Here is a 15,493-nt window from a genome sequence, read left to right as displayed (position 1 = left end):
AAGACATATTACAGAAATAGAGATGATTTTGATTGGTTTTAGCACTGGAAATGGCTTGAAACTGAGCTCAAATTAGCAGAAATGTTAAATTTTTGCCGATATTCAAGAGTAAACAAACGACCTCACACGTCTAATACACGTCAGCTGGTGGGTCTAATATACATTCACAAATATAGTGATGATATTTATACAATTATTACAGTATTGCATAACAGTAAATCTTCTATTTTTTGGTGTAAATAAAAATTCATTATGTGAATAAAAAATCAAAATGGAATTTATTTGTAAAGCCTCAAAACATAACTAATGAACAGAGGAAATGTTAGTTTAGTGCCAGGAATGCCTACATTGTTCATTCTGGCCCCTATTTTGAAATTGGAATATTTTGAACTTTGTGTTAAATTGGCCAAATTAACAATTTCCGATCACTTTATTTTGTAGTTGAAACAGTTGACTTGGCGATTTCTTGTGCTCAATCGATAGAATAGAAGTAATACTAGTGAAATAGCTAAGAATTTGGTTGATTGGAATAATGTAATTGGCCTAAAATGGGAGTCAAAGTCGGCAAAATTGCCGATTCATAAATATCGCTGACACATCAAAATTCGCGAGAGCATAATTTCGTCAATTTTCCACCAAATTTCGTACTTTTTGTTTTATTACCTTCACAAAAAGATTCTCTACGATTTCATAAGAAAAAATAACAAATTTTTTTTTTTTTAAATTCTTGGACACTGGTGCGTGACTCCAGATTTGGGCCTTGGACCCTGAAAGGGTTAAGAAAAAGAGAATAAATAAGTATACAAGATATGATGTAGGGCGAAATGACAATAGTTTGTTGGATTATGTATTGGTAGATAAAAGACTGTTGAATAGACTTCAGGATGTACATGTTTATAAAGGGACCACAGATATACCAGATCACTTTCTAGTTGTAGCTACACTGAGAGTAAAAGGTAGATGGGGTACAAGGAGAATAGAAGCATCAGGGAAGAGAGAGGTGAAGGTTTATAAACTAAAAGAGGAGGCAGTTAGGGTAAGATATAAACAACTATTGGAGGATAGATGGGCTAATGAGAGCATAGGCAATGGGGTCGAAGAGGTATGGGGAAGGTTTAAAAATGTAGTGTTAGAGTGTTCAGCAGAAGTTTGTGGTTACAGGAAAGTGGGTGCGGGAGGGAAGAGGAGCGATTGGTGGAATGATAATGTAAAGAGAGCAGTAAGGGAGAAAAAGTTAGCATATGAGAAGTTTTTACAAAGTAGAAGTGATGCAAGGAGGGAAGAGTATATGGAGAAAAAGAGAGAGGTTAAGAGAGTGGGTGAGATGTTATCAACAAATTTTGTTGAAAATAAGAAAAAGTTTTGGAGTGAGATTAACAAGTTAAGGAAGCCTAGAGAACAAATGGATTTGTCAGTTAAAAATAGAAGAGAGTTATTAAATGGAGAGTTAGAGGTATTGGGAAGATGGAGGGAATATTTTGAGGAATTGTTAAATGTTGATGAAGATAGGGAAGCTGTGATTTCGTGTATAGGGCAAGGAGGAATAACATCTTGTAGGAGTGAGGAAGAGCCAGTGAGTGTGGGGGAAGTTCGTGAGGCAGTAGGTAAAATGAAAGGGGGTAAGGCAGCCGGGATTGATGGGATAAAGATAGAAATGTTAAAAACAGGTGGGGATATAGTTTTGGAGTGGTTGGTGCAATTATTTAATAAATGTATGGAAGAGGATAAGGTACCTAGGGATTGGCAGAGAGCATGCATAGTTCCTTTGTATAAAGGCAAAGGGGACAAAAGAGAGTGCAAAAATTATAGGGGGATAAGGCTGTTGAGTATACCTGGTAAAGTGTATGGTAGAGTTATTATTGAAAGAATTAAGAGTATGACGGAAAATAAGATAGCAGATGAACAAGGAGGCTTTAGGAAAGGTAGGGGGAGTGTGGACCAGGTGTTTACAGTGAAACATATAAGTGAACAGTATTTAGATAAGGCTAAAGAGGTCTTTGTGGCATTTATGGATTTGGAAAAGGCGTATGACAGGGTGGATAGGAGGGCAATGTGGCAGATGTTGCAGGTGTATGGTGTAGGAGGTAGGTTACTGAAAGCAGTGAAGAGATTTTACGAGGATAGTGAGGCTCAAGTTAGAGTATGTAGGAAAGAGGGAAATTATTTCCCAGTAAAAGTAGGCCTTAGACAAGGATGTGTGATGTCACCATGGTTGTTTAATATATTTATAGATGGGGTTGTAAGAGAAGTAAATGCGAGGGTCTTGGCAAAAGGCGTGGATTTAAAAGATAAAGAATCACACATAAAGTGGGAGTTGTCACAGTTGCTCTTTGCTGATGACACTGTGCTCTTGGGAGATTCTGAAGAGAAGTTGCAGAGATTGGTGGATGAATTTGGTAGGGTGTGCAAAAGAAGAAAATTAAAAGTGAATACAGGAAAGAGTAAGGTTATGAGGATAACAAAAAGATTAGGTGATGAAAGATTGGATATCAGATTGGAGGGAGAGAGTATGGAGGAGGTGAATGTATTCATATATTTGGGAGTGGACGTGTCAGCGGATGGGTCTATGAAAGATGAGGTGAATCGTAGAACTGATGAGGGGAAAAGGGTGAGTGGTGCACTTAGGAGTCTGGGGAGACAAAGAACTTTGTCCTTGGAGGCAAAGAGGGGAATGTATGAGAGTATAGTTTTACCAATGCTCTTAAATGGGTGTGAAGCATGGGTGATGAACGTTGCAGCGAGGAGAAGGCTGGAGGCAGTGGAGATGTCATGTCTGAGGGCAATGTGTGGTGTGAATATAATGCAGAGAATTCGTAGTTTGGAAGTTAGGAGGAGGTGCGGGATTACCAAAACTGTTGTCCAGAGGGCTGAGGAAGGGTTGTTGAGGTGGTTCGGACATGTAGAGAGAATGGAGTGAAACAGAGTGACTTCAAGGGTGTATAAGTCTGTAGTGGAAGGAAGGCTGGGTTAGGGTCGGTATAGGAAAGGTTGGAGGGAGGGGGTAAAGGAGGTTTTGTGTGCGAGGGGCTTTTGATCCAGCAGGCATGCGTGAGTGTGTTTGATAGGAGTGAATGGAGACAAATGGTTTTTAATACTTGACATGCTGTTGGAGTGTGAGCAAAGTAACATTTATGAAGGGGTTCAGGGAAACCGGCAGGCCGGACTTGAGTCCTGGAGATGGGAAGTAGAGTGCCTGCACTCTGAAGGAGGGGTGTTAATGTTGCAGTTTAAAAACTGTAGTGTAAAGCACCCTTCTGGCAAGACAGTGATGGAGTGAGTGATGGTGAAAGTGTTTCTTTTTCGGGCCACCCTGCCTTGGTGGGAATCGGCCAGTGTGATAATAATAATAAAAATTATATTTTAACCAGTGTGTTGTAAGATGGTTATTGTCAGTGGGTGAGCACTCTTCTGAACCTACTACTCTCACATAAGTATTACTCAGAACAATATTTCATACAAAACAAAATAATTTTATAGTAGGCTTGTTAACCAGCCTTCCCAGAAGAACTGTTCAAGTGTACCAGGAGGGAAGATTGTTGTAAGGGATTTAAACTCCATATACAGTAGACCCCTCATATTACATGGATTTATTTGGCACGTTTTGGTTATTACACTATTGAAAAATTGTGGCATAATTTTAAACAATTTTTTTATTTTTTTTTTATCACACTGGCCGATTCCCACCAAGGCAGGGTGGCCCGAAAAAGAAAAGCTTTCACCATCATTCACTCCATCACTGTCTTGCCAGAAGGGTGCTTTACACTACAGTTTTTAAACTGCAACATTAACACCCCTCCTTCAGAGTGCAGGCACTGTACTTCCCATCTCCAGGACTCAAGTCCGGCCTGCCGGTTTCCCTGAATCCCTTCATAAATGTTACTTTGCTCACACTCCAACAGCACGTCAAGTATTAAAAACCATTTGTCTCCATTCACTCCTATCAAACACGCTCACGCATGCCTGCTGGAAGTCCAAGCCCCTCGCACACAAACCTCCTTTACCCCCTCCCTCCAACCTTTCCTAGGCCGACCCCTACCCCGCCTTCCTTCCACTACAGACTGATACACTCTTGAAGTCAATCTGTTTCGCTCCATTCTCTCTACATGTCCGAACCACCTCAACAGCCCTTCCTCAGCCCTCTGGACAACAGTTTTGGTAATCCCGCACTCCTCTAACTTCCAAACTACAAATTTCTCTGCAATCATATTCACACAAAAATTCCCCTCAGACATGACATCTCCACTGCCCCCAGCCTTCTCTCACTGCAATATTCATCACCCATGCTTCACACCCATATAGAACGTTGGTAAAACTATACTCTCATACATTCCCTCTTTGCCTCAAGAACAAAGTTCTTTGTCTCCACAGACTCCTAAGTGCACCACTCACCCTTTTCCCCTCATCAATTCTACGATTCACTCATCTTTCATAGACCCATCCGCTGACACGTCCACTCCCAAATATCTGAATACATTCACTCCTCCATACTCTCTCCTCCAATCTGATATCCAATCTTTCATCACCTAATATTTTTGTTATCCTCATAACCTTACTCTTTCCTGTATTCACTTTTAATTTTCTTCTTTGCACACCCTACCAAATTCATCCACCAATCTCTGCAACTTCTCTTCAGAATCTTCAAGAGCACAGTGTCATCAGCAAAGAGCAACTGTGACAACTCCCACTTTGTGTCATTCTTTATCTTTTAACTCCACGCCTTTGCCAAGACCCTCGATTTACTTCTCTTACAACCCCATCTATAAATATATTAAACAACCATGGTGACATCACACATCCTTGTCTAAGGCCTACTTTTACTGGGGAAAAAATTTCCCCCTTTCCTACATACTCTAACTTGAGCCTCACTATCTCGTAAAAACTCTTCACTGCTTTCAGTAACCACTCCAACACCATACACCTGCAACATCTGCCACATTGCCCCTTATCCACCCTGTCATCGCCTTTTCCAAATCCATAAATGCCACAAAGACCTCTTTAGCCTTACCTAAATACTGTTCACTTATATGTTTCCCTGAAAACCCCTGGTCCACCCCCCCCTCCCTTTTCCCCAGCCTCCTTGTTTTTTGCTATCTATTCTCCTCTTTTTTAATTTTTTTTCAATTCTCTCCTCACTTTAAGGTATCTCAGACACCCCCTTATTTTTGCCTTTTTTTCCTTTGCCTTTATACAGGAACTAGCATCTTTTCCCCAATGGTCCCTTTCCCCTCTTCCATACATTTTTTAAAAAAATTAAAAACCCCACCCCAAAAACTTTTCCCCCCCTGTTTTAACATTTTATCTTTATCCCATAACCCCGCTCCCCCATTTTCCTCCCCCTTTAAACCCCCACTCACACTGGCTCTTCCTTTTTCCCGAGATGTTTTCCCCCTTCCCCCTATACAAAAATCCCCTTTCCCCTATCTTCATCAACTTTTAAAATTCCTCAAATTTCCCCTCATTTCCCAATCCCTCTAATCTTTTTAAATCTCTTTTTTTTTAACTGACAAATCCATTTGTTCTTAAACTTCCTTAACTTTTAATCTCCCCCAAAAACCCCTTTTTTTTTCAACAAAATTTTTTGATAACTTTCCCCCCTTTTTCTTTTTCTCTTTTTTTTTTACCCCTCTTCTTCTCTCTTTTTTTTTTCTCTTTCCTCCTTGCATCATTTCCCTTTGCAAACCTTATCAACTTTTTCCAACTGCTCTCTTTACACCCCATCCCCTTCCCCTTTTCCCCCTCCCCCCCCTTTTCCTGAAACCAAAACTTCTGCTGAACATTCCCTTTTTCCTCTCCTCTTACCCTCCCTTTGCTCTCCCCCATCTATCCCCCAATACTTTTTATATCCCAACTGCCTCCTTTTTTGTTTAAACCTTTCCCTCTTTTCCCAATTTCTATTCTTGTCCCCCCATCTTTTTTACTCTAGTGTGAAAACCTGAAAGTGATCTGATATATCTGTGGCCCCTCATAAACATTCATCCAAGTCTCCAAAGCTTTTTCTCAAACAAAAACTACTGTCATTTCACCTACATCATATCTTGTATACTTATTTTCCTCTTTTTTTAAAAATATTATTACCTATAACAAAACCCCCTTTCATACAAAGTTCAAAAAAAGGCTCATTATCATTTACCTCCCCCAAAACACCTACCCCCCCTCTCTAAAGTTTCTCCTATTTTGCATTCAGATCCCCTTAATTCTCTCCTTGGTTCAAGGCTCACTTTCCCTTTAAACACCCCCAAAAATCTCTCTCCCCCTTAAATTTTCTCTCTTCCCCGGGTATACACCACTATAACTTTTTTAAAAAAAATATAATATATATATATATATATATATATATTTTATATATATATATATATCCTACATATATTTTGTATAAAAAAAAAAACATTTATATATAGCCTACCCTCCCAAACCTCCCCAGAAGAACTTTAAAGAATTTTAAACACTAAAACTAAAATTTATAGTTAAGTGTCAGGAGAAAATGTTTGAAAATCTTTTATCAGAAGGGTAACAAAAAGTCATCCTGGATTGTTAATTTTGTGAAAAAATTTCCGGGGGTGTAAACTTTAAACCAGTAAACCCCCTTTTTTGGTATAAAATAAAAAATTTTTTCTCCCAAAAGAGATACATAATTTCCTCCTTAAAATAATTTTTCCCCCCCTTTGATAAATCCTTAGTATTAAAGTAGACTGTAACCCAAATTTGTTAAGTTGGCCTTAAGGCAAAAAGGGGCTCTCTTTGCATTGCAACCCACTTGTATATACACAATCCCCAAAGTACTGTTTGCAAAAACGAAATAAATAAATAAAAATATAAGGGGGAAAAAATTCACCTATATTAAAAAACAAGAACATAAATAAAAAATTTTTTTTAAAAAATTCAGCCCGGTAAACGCTGGGGAAAAAAAAAGGGGGTTAGGGCTGTCTTGGGGGACAGTGCAATGCTAGTGGTTTCTGGGGGACAGTGTCCCAGAAAGGGGGTTCTGGGGACATTTCCCCGAAGGGGGCTAGTTGTTCAGGACAGTGCCCCAGAGGGGTAGTGGTTTCTGGGGGACAGTGTCCCCAGAGGGTCTAGTTTGTTCTGGAGGAAGTGTCCCCAAAAATGCTGTTTGTTCTGGGACAGTGGAGGGTGTGGGGCTGGAGGGCAGTGTCCCCGAAAGGGGCGGTTTCGGGAACAGTGCCCAGAGGGGGCTAGTGGTGTTCTGGGGGCAGGGCCCGAGGGTGCTAGTGGTGTTCGGGGGACAGTGCACCCGGGTCTAGTGGTTTCTGAGACAGTGTCCCAGAGGTTAGTTGTTCTGGGGGTGTCCCAGAGGGTGCTAGTGGGGCTGGAGGACATTTGGGGGGTGTAGTGGTGTTCTGGGGGCATCCCGAGGGTGCTGGGGGTTTTCTGGAGGGCAGTACCAAATAAAAATTACCCCGGTATGAACAGGAAAGATGGGTTATACAAAAGAGATATAAAGTACGTCTGGAGCAAAACAAAAAAACAAAAGGGTTAGTTTGAAAATTCCAGTAAAAACTGGGGGAAGGTGTCCCGGGGCGTGGTAGAAGAAAACAGAAAAAACACAGGGGGAAAGCAGCTGCAAAAAATTTCCTACAAACAAAAAACAATAAAAATTCATTGCCTTGGGGATCTGCAGGCATGGTATCTGGAAAACAGGTGGGAATGTATTTTTAACACATGGGCCCCTGGGGGAGGGGGGAAAAAAAAAGCTCTTTTTTTATAATATATAAAGAAGGGGTTTTGTTTTCTCCCAAATTTACTTTTAATTTGTTTTGGAGGAAGAATTTGATCCCTTCCCCATGGAGATAAAGGGAAAAAAACAAAAAAGAACTATAAGAAAATGAAAAAAACCCAGAGGGTATGTGTTTTATATATATGCTTGTGAGTGTGACCAAGTGTGAAGAAGTAAAAACATACCAAATCTTTCATGTTTATGAGAAGAAAAAAAACACCAGAATCTCCCTCCCCTAAAACAAACGGTTTCCGTTTACCTCCTTGGGGACATAATACCCTTGGGTTTTCCTTTTCCCCTCTACCTAGGACATCACATATGGCCATCCAAAATTCCCCCTACATGAAACGGAAGCCCTCGCCCTCTGAACTTTTTCCCAAAATTTTCCTCATCAGTCCATGAAAGAAAAAAATTACAAAGCTGCCAGGCCCTCACCCAAGGGGCAAGAAGACCCAGACAGACCAGGGAAAATAAAAAATTTTCCAAAAAGGAGGTTTTTAGTGCCAGGAAGAAAAAAAGACCGGCAAGAAATAACAGAAGTCTTACACCAACTGAAAACACTTCTGCAGCAGAGGCACAGTCATTGGTCTCACTCCAGAACAATAGATATTAAAGCCAGCAAATAAAACCCCTAAATTCCATCAATATAACAACATTTATCTTAGCAAACATACAGGGTCTAAAGCCATCAACAAACAACACAATTCCTTACATTAAGGGACAGCTCACGAGTCAAATGCAATGTTTGCAGCTTTCACAGAGACCCACATAAAGGATCATTTTGACAACGAAATATGGATCTCAGGTTATAACCTATTCAGATGCAACAGGCTGAACAGACAAAAGGGAGGGTTGGCTTGTATCTTACAGTCGCTCATTTGCCCAGAACTACTAAACACCTTAAATAATGTAGTTGGAGTTTTGCGTAAAGACTGTGGTTGTATACAAGCCTCACGGATGCAACTTCCCAGCAATTCCAGTAACAGCTTTGAAAATTGACCATTGTCTGAAAATCTCCCAATTCCTGCCAAAAACATCTTGCTACTGGGAGATTTCAACTTGAGACAACTAAAATGGAGGAGTGTAGCAAATAATATTTTAGCAGAGATCACCCCAGGAGGCAGCTCAGATGAAAATTTACACACACACGAGCTATTAAATCTCTACTGCAAATTCACTTTAAACCAGCAGATATTAGAGCCTACATGACTAGAAAATATGCTGACCTGATCTTCACTAACAACGATGATCTGATACATGATATAACCATATCAAACATAATTCACTCAGATCAAAACATAATGAGGTACAGACACGTATGCACAGGGCTCCTGACCAGCAAAATGTGATCAGTTATGAGGGTTCGTCACAAATTCAACTTCAATAACAAAAATATGCAATGGGAACAAGTCAACCATGACCTAAATGAAACAAGCTGGGAAGATATCCTAAGCAACACGGATCCAAACCTTTGCCTAGAAAAATTAACTCTGTGCCACTTGAGGTCTGCTCAAGGCTATTCCATTAAGAAAAAGAAAGAGATGTAAACTAGAAAGACAGAGATGTAGCCTATACAGGCAAAGGCAAAGAATCACAGAGCTGCTGAGAAATGACATCATGTGACCAATACACATTAACTAGTGTGTCTAATGTGTGTTCACAAATGCACTATTATTTATACGATCATTACGATATTGCAGTCTTCTATTTTTGGTGTAAAAAAATCATTATGTGATAAAAATCAAAGTGAATTCATTTTAAATTCTGGAAACATAACTAATAAACAGAGGAAATGTTATTTTAGTGCCAGGAATGTCTGCAGTGTTTGTAAATGGTCCAAGTCGGACCGAAACGTCGTCATAAGCTCCTCTCTTCTATGTGCGGGTTATTTGTGTATTGTTCCAGTCACGGTATTGTGCCTTTTTTTTGTTATTCTGGACCCTATTTTGAAACTGGAATATTTTTAACTTTGTGTGAAACTGGCCAAATTACCAATTTCTGATCACCTTATCAAGTAGCTGAAATAGTTGATTGGACGCTTTCTTGTGCTCAATCAAGAAAACAGAAGAACAGTGGACCCCCGGTTAACGATATTTTTTCACTCCAGAAGTATGTTCAGGTGCCAGTACTGACCGAATTTGTTCCCATAAGAAATATTGTGAAGTAGATTAGTCCATTTCAGACCCCCAAACATACACGTACAAACGCACTTACATAAATACACTTATATAATTGGTCGCATTCGGAAGTAATCGTTATGTGGGGGTCCACTGTAATACATACTAGCAAAAAAATTAAGAATTCGGTAGGGTGGAATAATGTAATTTGCCAAAAATGGGAATCAATATGGGTAAAATCACCGATGCGTAAATATCGATGATGCAGCAAAATTTTATCAGTTTTTCATCAAATTCCGTACATTTTGTTTTATTACTTTCAGAAAATGATTCTTTACCATTTCATAAGAAAAAATAACAAAAAATCTTTTGGAAAATTCTTGGACCCTGTGGACAAGTTTCAGATCGGTGGTCTGGACGCTAAAAGGGTTAACCCCCTTGACTGTCACAACCCCAAATCCTGAGGTGTCTCCTGGTCTTCAAAAATTTTGAAAAAAAAAAAAAAAAAAAAAAAAAAAAAAAAAAAAAAAAAAAAATTGCTTATGAAATGATAATCTTTTCCCGATGGTAATGACACCAAAAGAACAAAATTTGATGGCAAACTTATGGAATTACGCTCTTGCGAAGTTAGCGGCCTCAGCGACATTTATGAATCGGCGATTTTGCCCAATTTGAGCCCTATTTTCAGCTAATTCCATTGTTCCAGTCGACCAAACTCATAGCTATTTCTTTAGAACTCCATTTGTTCTATCGATTGAGTACAGGAAACTACCCATTTACCGATTTCAACTACCCAATAATGTGGTCAGAAATTTGCAATTTGGCCAATTTCACGCAAATTAAAAATATGACAATTTCAAAATAGGGTCCAGAATGAACAATGCAGACATTCCTGGCTCTAAAATAACATTTTCTTTGTTCATCAGTCATGTCTCCAGGCCCCTCTGATATTACTCTTGCTTTCTATTTTGAATTTTTATTCAAACAAAAAATAGAAGATTTACTGTTATGCAGACTACTGCAATACTGTAATAATTGTATAAATAATGTCAACCCATTCATGACTGCATATTAGAATGGCTAGTTGGACATTTATTGAACAATGACATCATTTGTTTACTTTTGAACACTGGCAAAAATCAAACATTTTCCCTAATTTGAGCTCCATTTCCAGGCTCTTTTCATAGTAAAACCAATCAAAACCACCTCTATTTCTACAATATGTTTTCCATTCTATCAAATGAGACCAAGAAAATGGGAATACAACCATAAATACAGTGGACCCCCGCATAGCGACCTTAATCCGTGCAAGAGGGCTGGCTGTTATGCGAAATGTTCGGTATGCGAATGAATTTTCCCCGTAAGAAATAATGGAAATCAAATTAATCCGTGCAAGACACCCAAAAGTATGAAAAAAAAAATTTTTACCACATGAAATGTTAATTTTAATACACACAAACTGAAAAAGGCATGCACAATTACATGACACTTACTTTTATTGAAGATCTGGTGATGATTGATGGGATGGGAGGAGGAGAGAGAAAGTGTTAGTGTTTAGAAGGGGAATCCCCTTCCATTAAGACTTGAGGTGTCGAGTCCTTTTCTGGGGTTACTTCCCTTCTTCTTTTAATGCCACTAGGACCAGCTTCAGAGTCACTGGACTTCTTTCGCACAACATATCTGTCCATAGTGGCCTGTACCTCTCGTTCCTTTATGATTTGTCTAAAGTGGTTCACAACATTGTCATTGTAACAGTCACCAGCACGGCTTGCAATAGCTGTGTGAGGGTGATTTTCATCAAAAAAGGTTTGCACTTCAAGCCATTTTGCACACATTTCCTTAATCTTTGTAGTAGGCAACTCCTTCAATTTCTCTCTCCCCTCCTTTGAACCAGTTTCCCCAGGTCTGGCCTCTTGCTCTTGAAGTTGATCTATCAGCTCATCAGTGGTTAGTTCTTCATTGTCCTCCTCCACCAACTCTTCCACATCCTCCCCACTAACCTCCAACCCCAAGGACTTCCCCAATGCCACAATTGATTCCTCAACTGGTATACTCCTCTCAGGGTTAGCCTCAAACCCTTCAAAATCCCTTTTGTCTACACATTCTGGCCACAGTTTCTTCCAAGCAGAGTTCAAGGTCTTCTTAGTCACTCCCTCCCAAGCCTTACCTATAAGGTTTCTACAATTGAGGATATTAAAGTGATCTCTCCAAAACTCTCTTAGAGTCAGTTGAGTTTCTGAGGTCACTACAAAGCACCTTTCAAACAGAGCTTTTGTGTACAGTTTTTTGAAGTTTGCAATAACCTGCTGGTCCATGGGCTGCAGGAGAGGAGTGGTATTAGGAGGCAAAAACTTCACCTTAATGAACCTCATGTCCCCATAAAGTCGCTCTGCCACGTCTGTAGGATGACCAGGGGCATTGTCTAACACCAGGAGGCACTTAAGTTCTAATTTCTTTTCAGTTAGGTAATCTTTGACATTGGGGGCAAATGCATGGTGTAACCAGTTATAGAAAAAGTCCCTAGTGACCCATGCCTTACTGTTTGATCTCCACAGCACACACAGATTATCCTTGAGGACATTCTTTTGCCTGAACGCTCTGGGAGTTTCAGAGTGATACACTAATAAAGGCTTAACTTTGCAATCACCACTAGCATTGGAACACATCAACAAAGTAAGCCTGTCTTTCATAGGCTTATGTCCTGGAAGTGCCTTTTCTTCCTGAGTAATGTAAGTCCTGCTTGGCATTTTCTTCCAAAACAGGCCTGTTTCATCACAATTAAACACTTGTTCAGGTTTCAGTCCTTCAGTTTCTATGTACTCCTTGAATTCCTGCACATATTTTTCAGCCGCTTTGTGGTCCGAACTGGCAGCCTCACCATGCCTTATCACACTATGTATGCCACTACGCTTCTTAAATCTCTCAAACCAACCTTTGCTGGCCTTAAATTCACTCACATCATCACTAGTTGCAGGCCTTTTTTTAATTAAATCCTCATGCAACTTCCTAGCCTTTTCGCTTATGATAGCTTGAGAAACGCTATCTCCTGCTAGCTGTTTTTCATTTATCCACACCAATAAGAGTCTCTCAACATCTTCCATCACTTGCGATCTCTGTTTCGAAAACACAGTTAAACCTTTGGCAAGAACAGCTTCCTTGATTGCCTTTCTGTTGCCCACAATAGTAGAGATGGTTGATTTGGGTTTCTTGTACAACCTGACCAGGTCGGTGATACGCACTCCACTTTCATACTTATCAATGATCTCTTTCTTCATCTCTATTGGAATTCTAACCCTTATTGCTGTAGGGTTGGAACTAGAAGCTTTCTTGGGGCCCATGGTCACTTATTTTCCAGAAACAGCACCGAAAACACTGTAATAATACGAAATATTCCGATTGTATGCTTGAATGTTACCGCGGAGGCTGGCTGGTAAACAATGCCACCGGCGGAACATATGAGGCTGGCTCAGGCCGCACACTGGACGCGTCTCGGACGAAGGGCGCTGAGCGGGTTTTTGGGCGGTATGCGAGGCAAAATTTTAGCGATCAAAGCATCCGGTATGCGGATTGTCCGTTATGCAAGGCGTCCGGTATGCGGGGGTCCACTGTACTATACAAAAATGCACTGCAAAGTCGGCATTTTAATCCAAAAACACGGTCGGAGATTTTTTTTCTCATTATGCACTGTGTGCTGCAGGATTTTTTTATATAGCGCACACTGACCACACAGACCCATTCTCTCATATGTGGGCCTACCAGCTTTTTCCTGCTTGATTTGAAGCCGCTAGAGTTTTTGAGTACATATGTACGTCAAACACGGTGGCTCGTAAGACGTATATATATGACCGAAACAGCCAAAGGGTTAAACATTAAAGATTCTTTATTTTAGCACAATACAATGTTTATAAAGAGATGGATGGCATTTAGGTGTGCATGAAAAAATCCCTTATTATGTATATTAAGACTAATAAGGCAATAATTAATTGATTACTTTCATATACGGTCTTTAAGAGGTTCTAACAATAAATTTAGGAATTTCAATGAACACTTTTATTGATTTTGTTTTAAGGATTACAGGTTGGCTGATTTTTTTTTTTTTTTCGACAAGTCGGCCGTCTCCCACCGAGGCAGAGTGACCCAAAAAAGAAAGAAAATCCCAAAAAGAAAATACTTTCATTATCATTCAACACTTTCACCTCACTCACACATTATCACTGTTTTTGCAGAGGTGCTCAGAATACAACAGTTTAGAAGCATATCCATATAAAGACACACAACATATCCCTCCAAACTGCCAGGAACGACAGCGGATTTTTTTATATCTTATAGATTATAAAAAATAATCAGGCTGTAACTTTTGCAAAGAAAAAATTTTATACTTGTATTTGTATTCTGTATTAATGTACAGTGGACCCCCGCTTAACGATCACCTCCAAATGCGACCAATTATGTAAGTGTATTTATGTAAGTGCGTTTGTACGTGTATGTTTGGGGGTCTGAAATGGACTAATCTACTTCACAATATTCCTTATGGGAAAAAATTCGGTCAGTACTGGCACCTGAACATACTACTGGAATGAAAAAAGTTCGTTAACCGGGGGTCCACTGTATTTGGAACAGTCAATACATTAAGAGAATTTATTAGTTAATACTCACCTCTCTCTCAGACAAAACAGTTACAGCAAAGTTCTGAAGGTCAAGACGGAGTGCTTCAGCGGCTCGTGACTTCAGGGTACCCATAGTCTCACTGATGTCCATGTCGATTGCATAAATTTGCACTGGAGCACTGTGGAAATACATTACCAATGAACAGAAATACAATAATGAAAATAAATCATAATACACGAAATGCATTGCATGTTAGTGGATTTTTTTTGTGCCTAGCAATATTTTATTACATGTAAATTACATTATCTCTATACTGTATTTCATAAAAAATACAGTACTTGTATTTCCACCATGTTCACCTATCATTATAAAATGGGCACTAGGGTGTTAGTGGACTGGTGTGGGTCACATCCTAGGTGTTAGTGGACTGGTGTGGGTCACATCCTGGGTGTTAGTGGACTGGTGTGGGTCACATCCTGGGTGTTAGTGGACTGGTGTGGGTGGCATCCTGGGTGTTAGTGGACTGGTGTGGGTCACATCCTGGGTGTTAGTGGACTGGTGTGGGTCACATCCTGGGTGTTAGTGGACTGGTGTGGGTCACATCCTGGGTGTTAGTGGACTGGTGTGGGTCACATCCTGGGTGTTAGTGGACTGGTGTGGGTCACATCCTGGGTGTTAGTGGACTGGTGTGGGTCACATCCTGGGTGTTAGTGGACTGGTGTGGGTCACATCCTGGGACAAAACTGACATAATTTGCAGGAAATGCTCAGCATAACAAGGTACAGTGGATCCCTAAGTTTCGTGATTAATCCATTCCAGAGAGTCTGCCAAATGTCGAAATTGCCGAATGGCGAAACCATTTTCCCTAAAGAAATAATGGAAATAAAATTAATCCGTTCCTGACACCCAAAAATATTAAAATAATTTTTTTTTTCAAATTAAATAAAGATTTACATGCGGAAAACAATGAGAAATCAAGTACACATATATATAAAATAATAATAACATTGCACTTACCTTTACTGAAGACTTCTGG

At 39.8% G+C, this 15,493-nt stretch overlaps 1 protein-coding gene across 1 annotated transcript in view; it reads right to left on the bottom strand.

The window, feature by feature from the left end:
- The window catches only part of LOC128702501 (proteoglycan 4), a 65,024-nt gene that overhangs the window by 26,842 nt on the left and 22,689 nt on the right, over positions 1-15,493 (bottom strand). The window contains exon 4 of the mRNA XM_070105411.1: positions 14,506-14,635. Coding sequence (XP_069961512.1) covers positions 14,506-14,635 — 130 coding nt within the window. The remainder of the gene's footprint in view (positions 1-14,505; positions 14,636-15,493) is intronic.

This window comes from Cherax quadricarinatus, chromosome 98 (assembly GCF_038502225.1).
Source record: "Cherax quadricarinatus isolate ZL_2023a chromosome 98, ASM3850222v1, whole genome shotgun sequence".
Taxonomy (NCBI): Eukaryota; Metazoa; Arthropoda; class Malacostraca; order Decapoda; family Parastacidae; genus Cherax; species Cherax quadricarinatus.
Note: the sequence above shows the minus strand (reverse complement) of the source record. Positions and strands in the feature narration are given on the sequence as shown.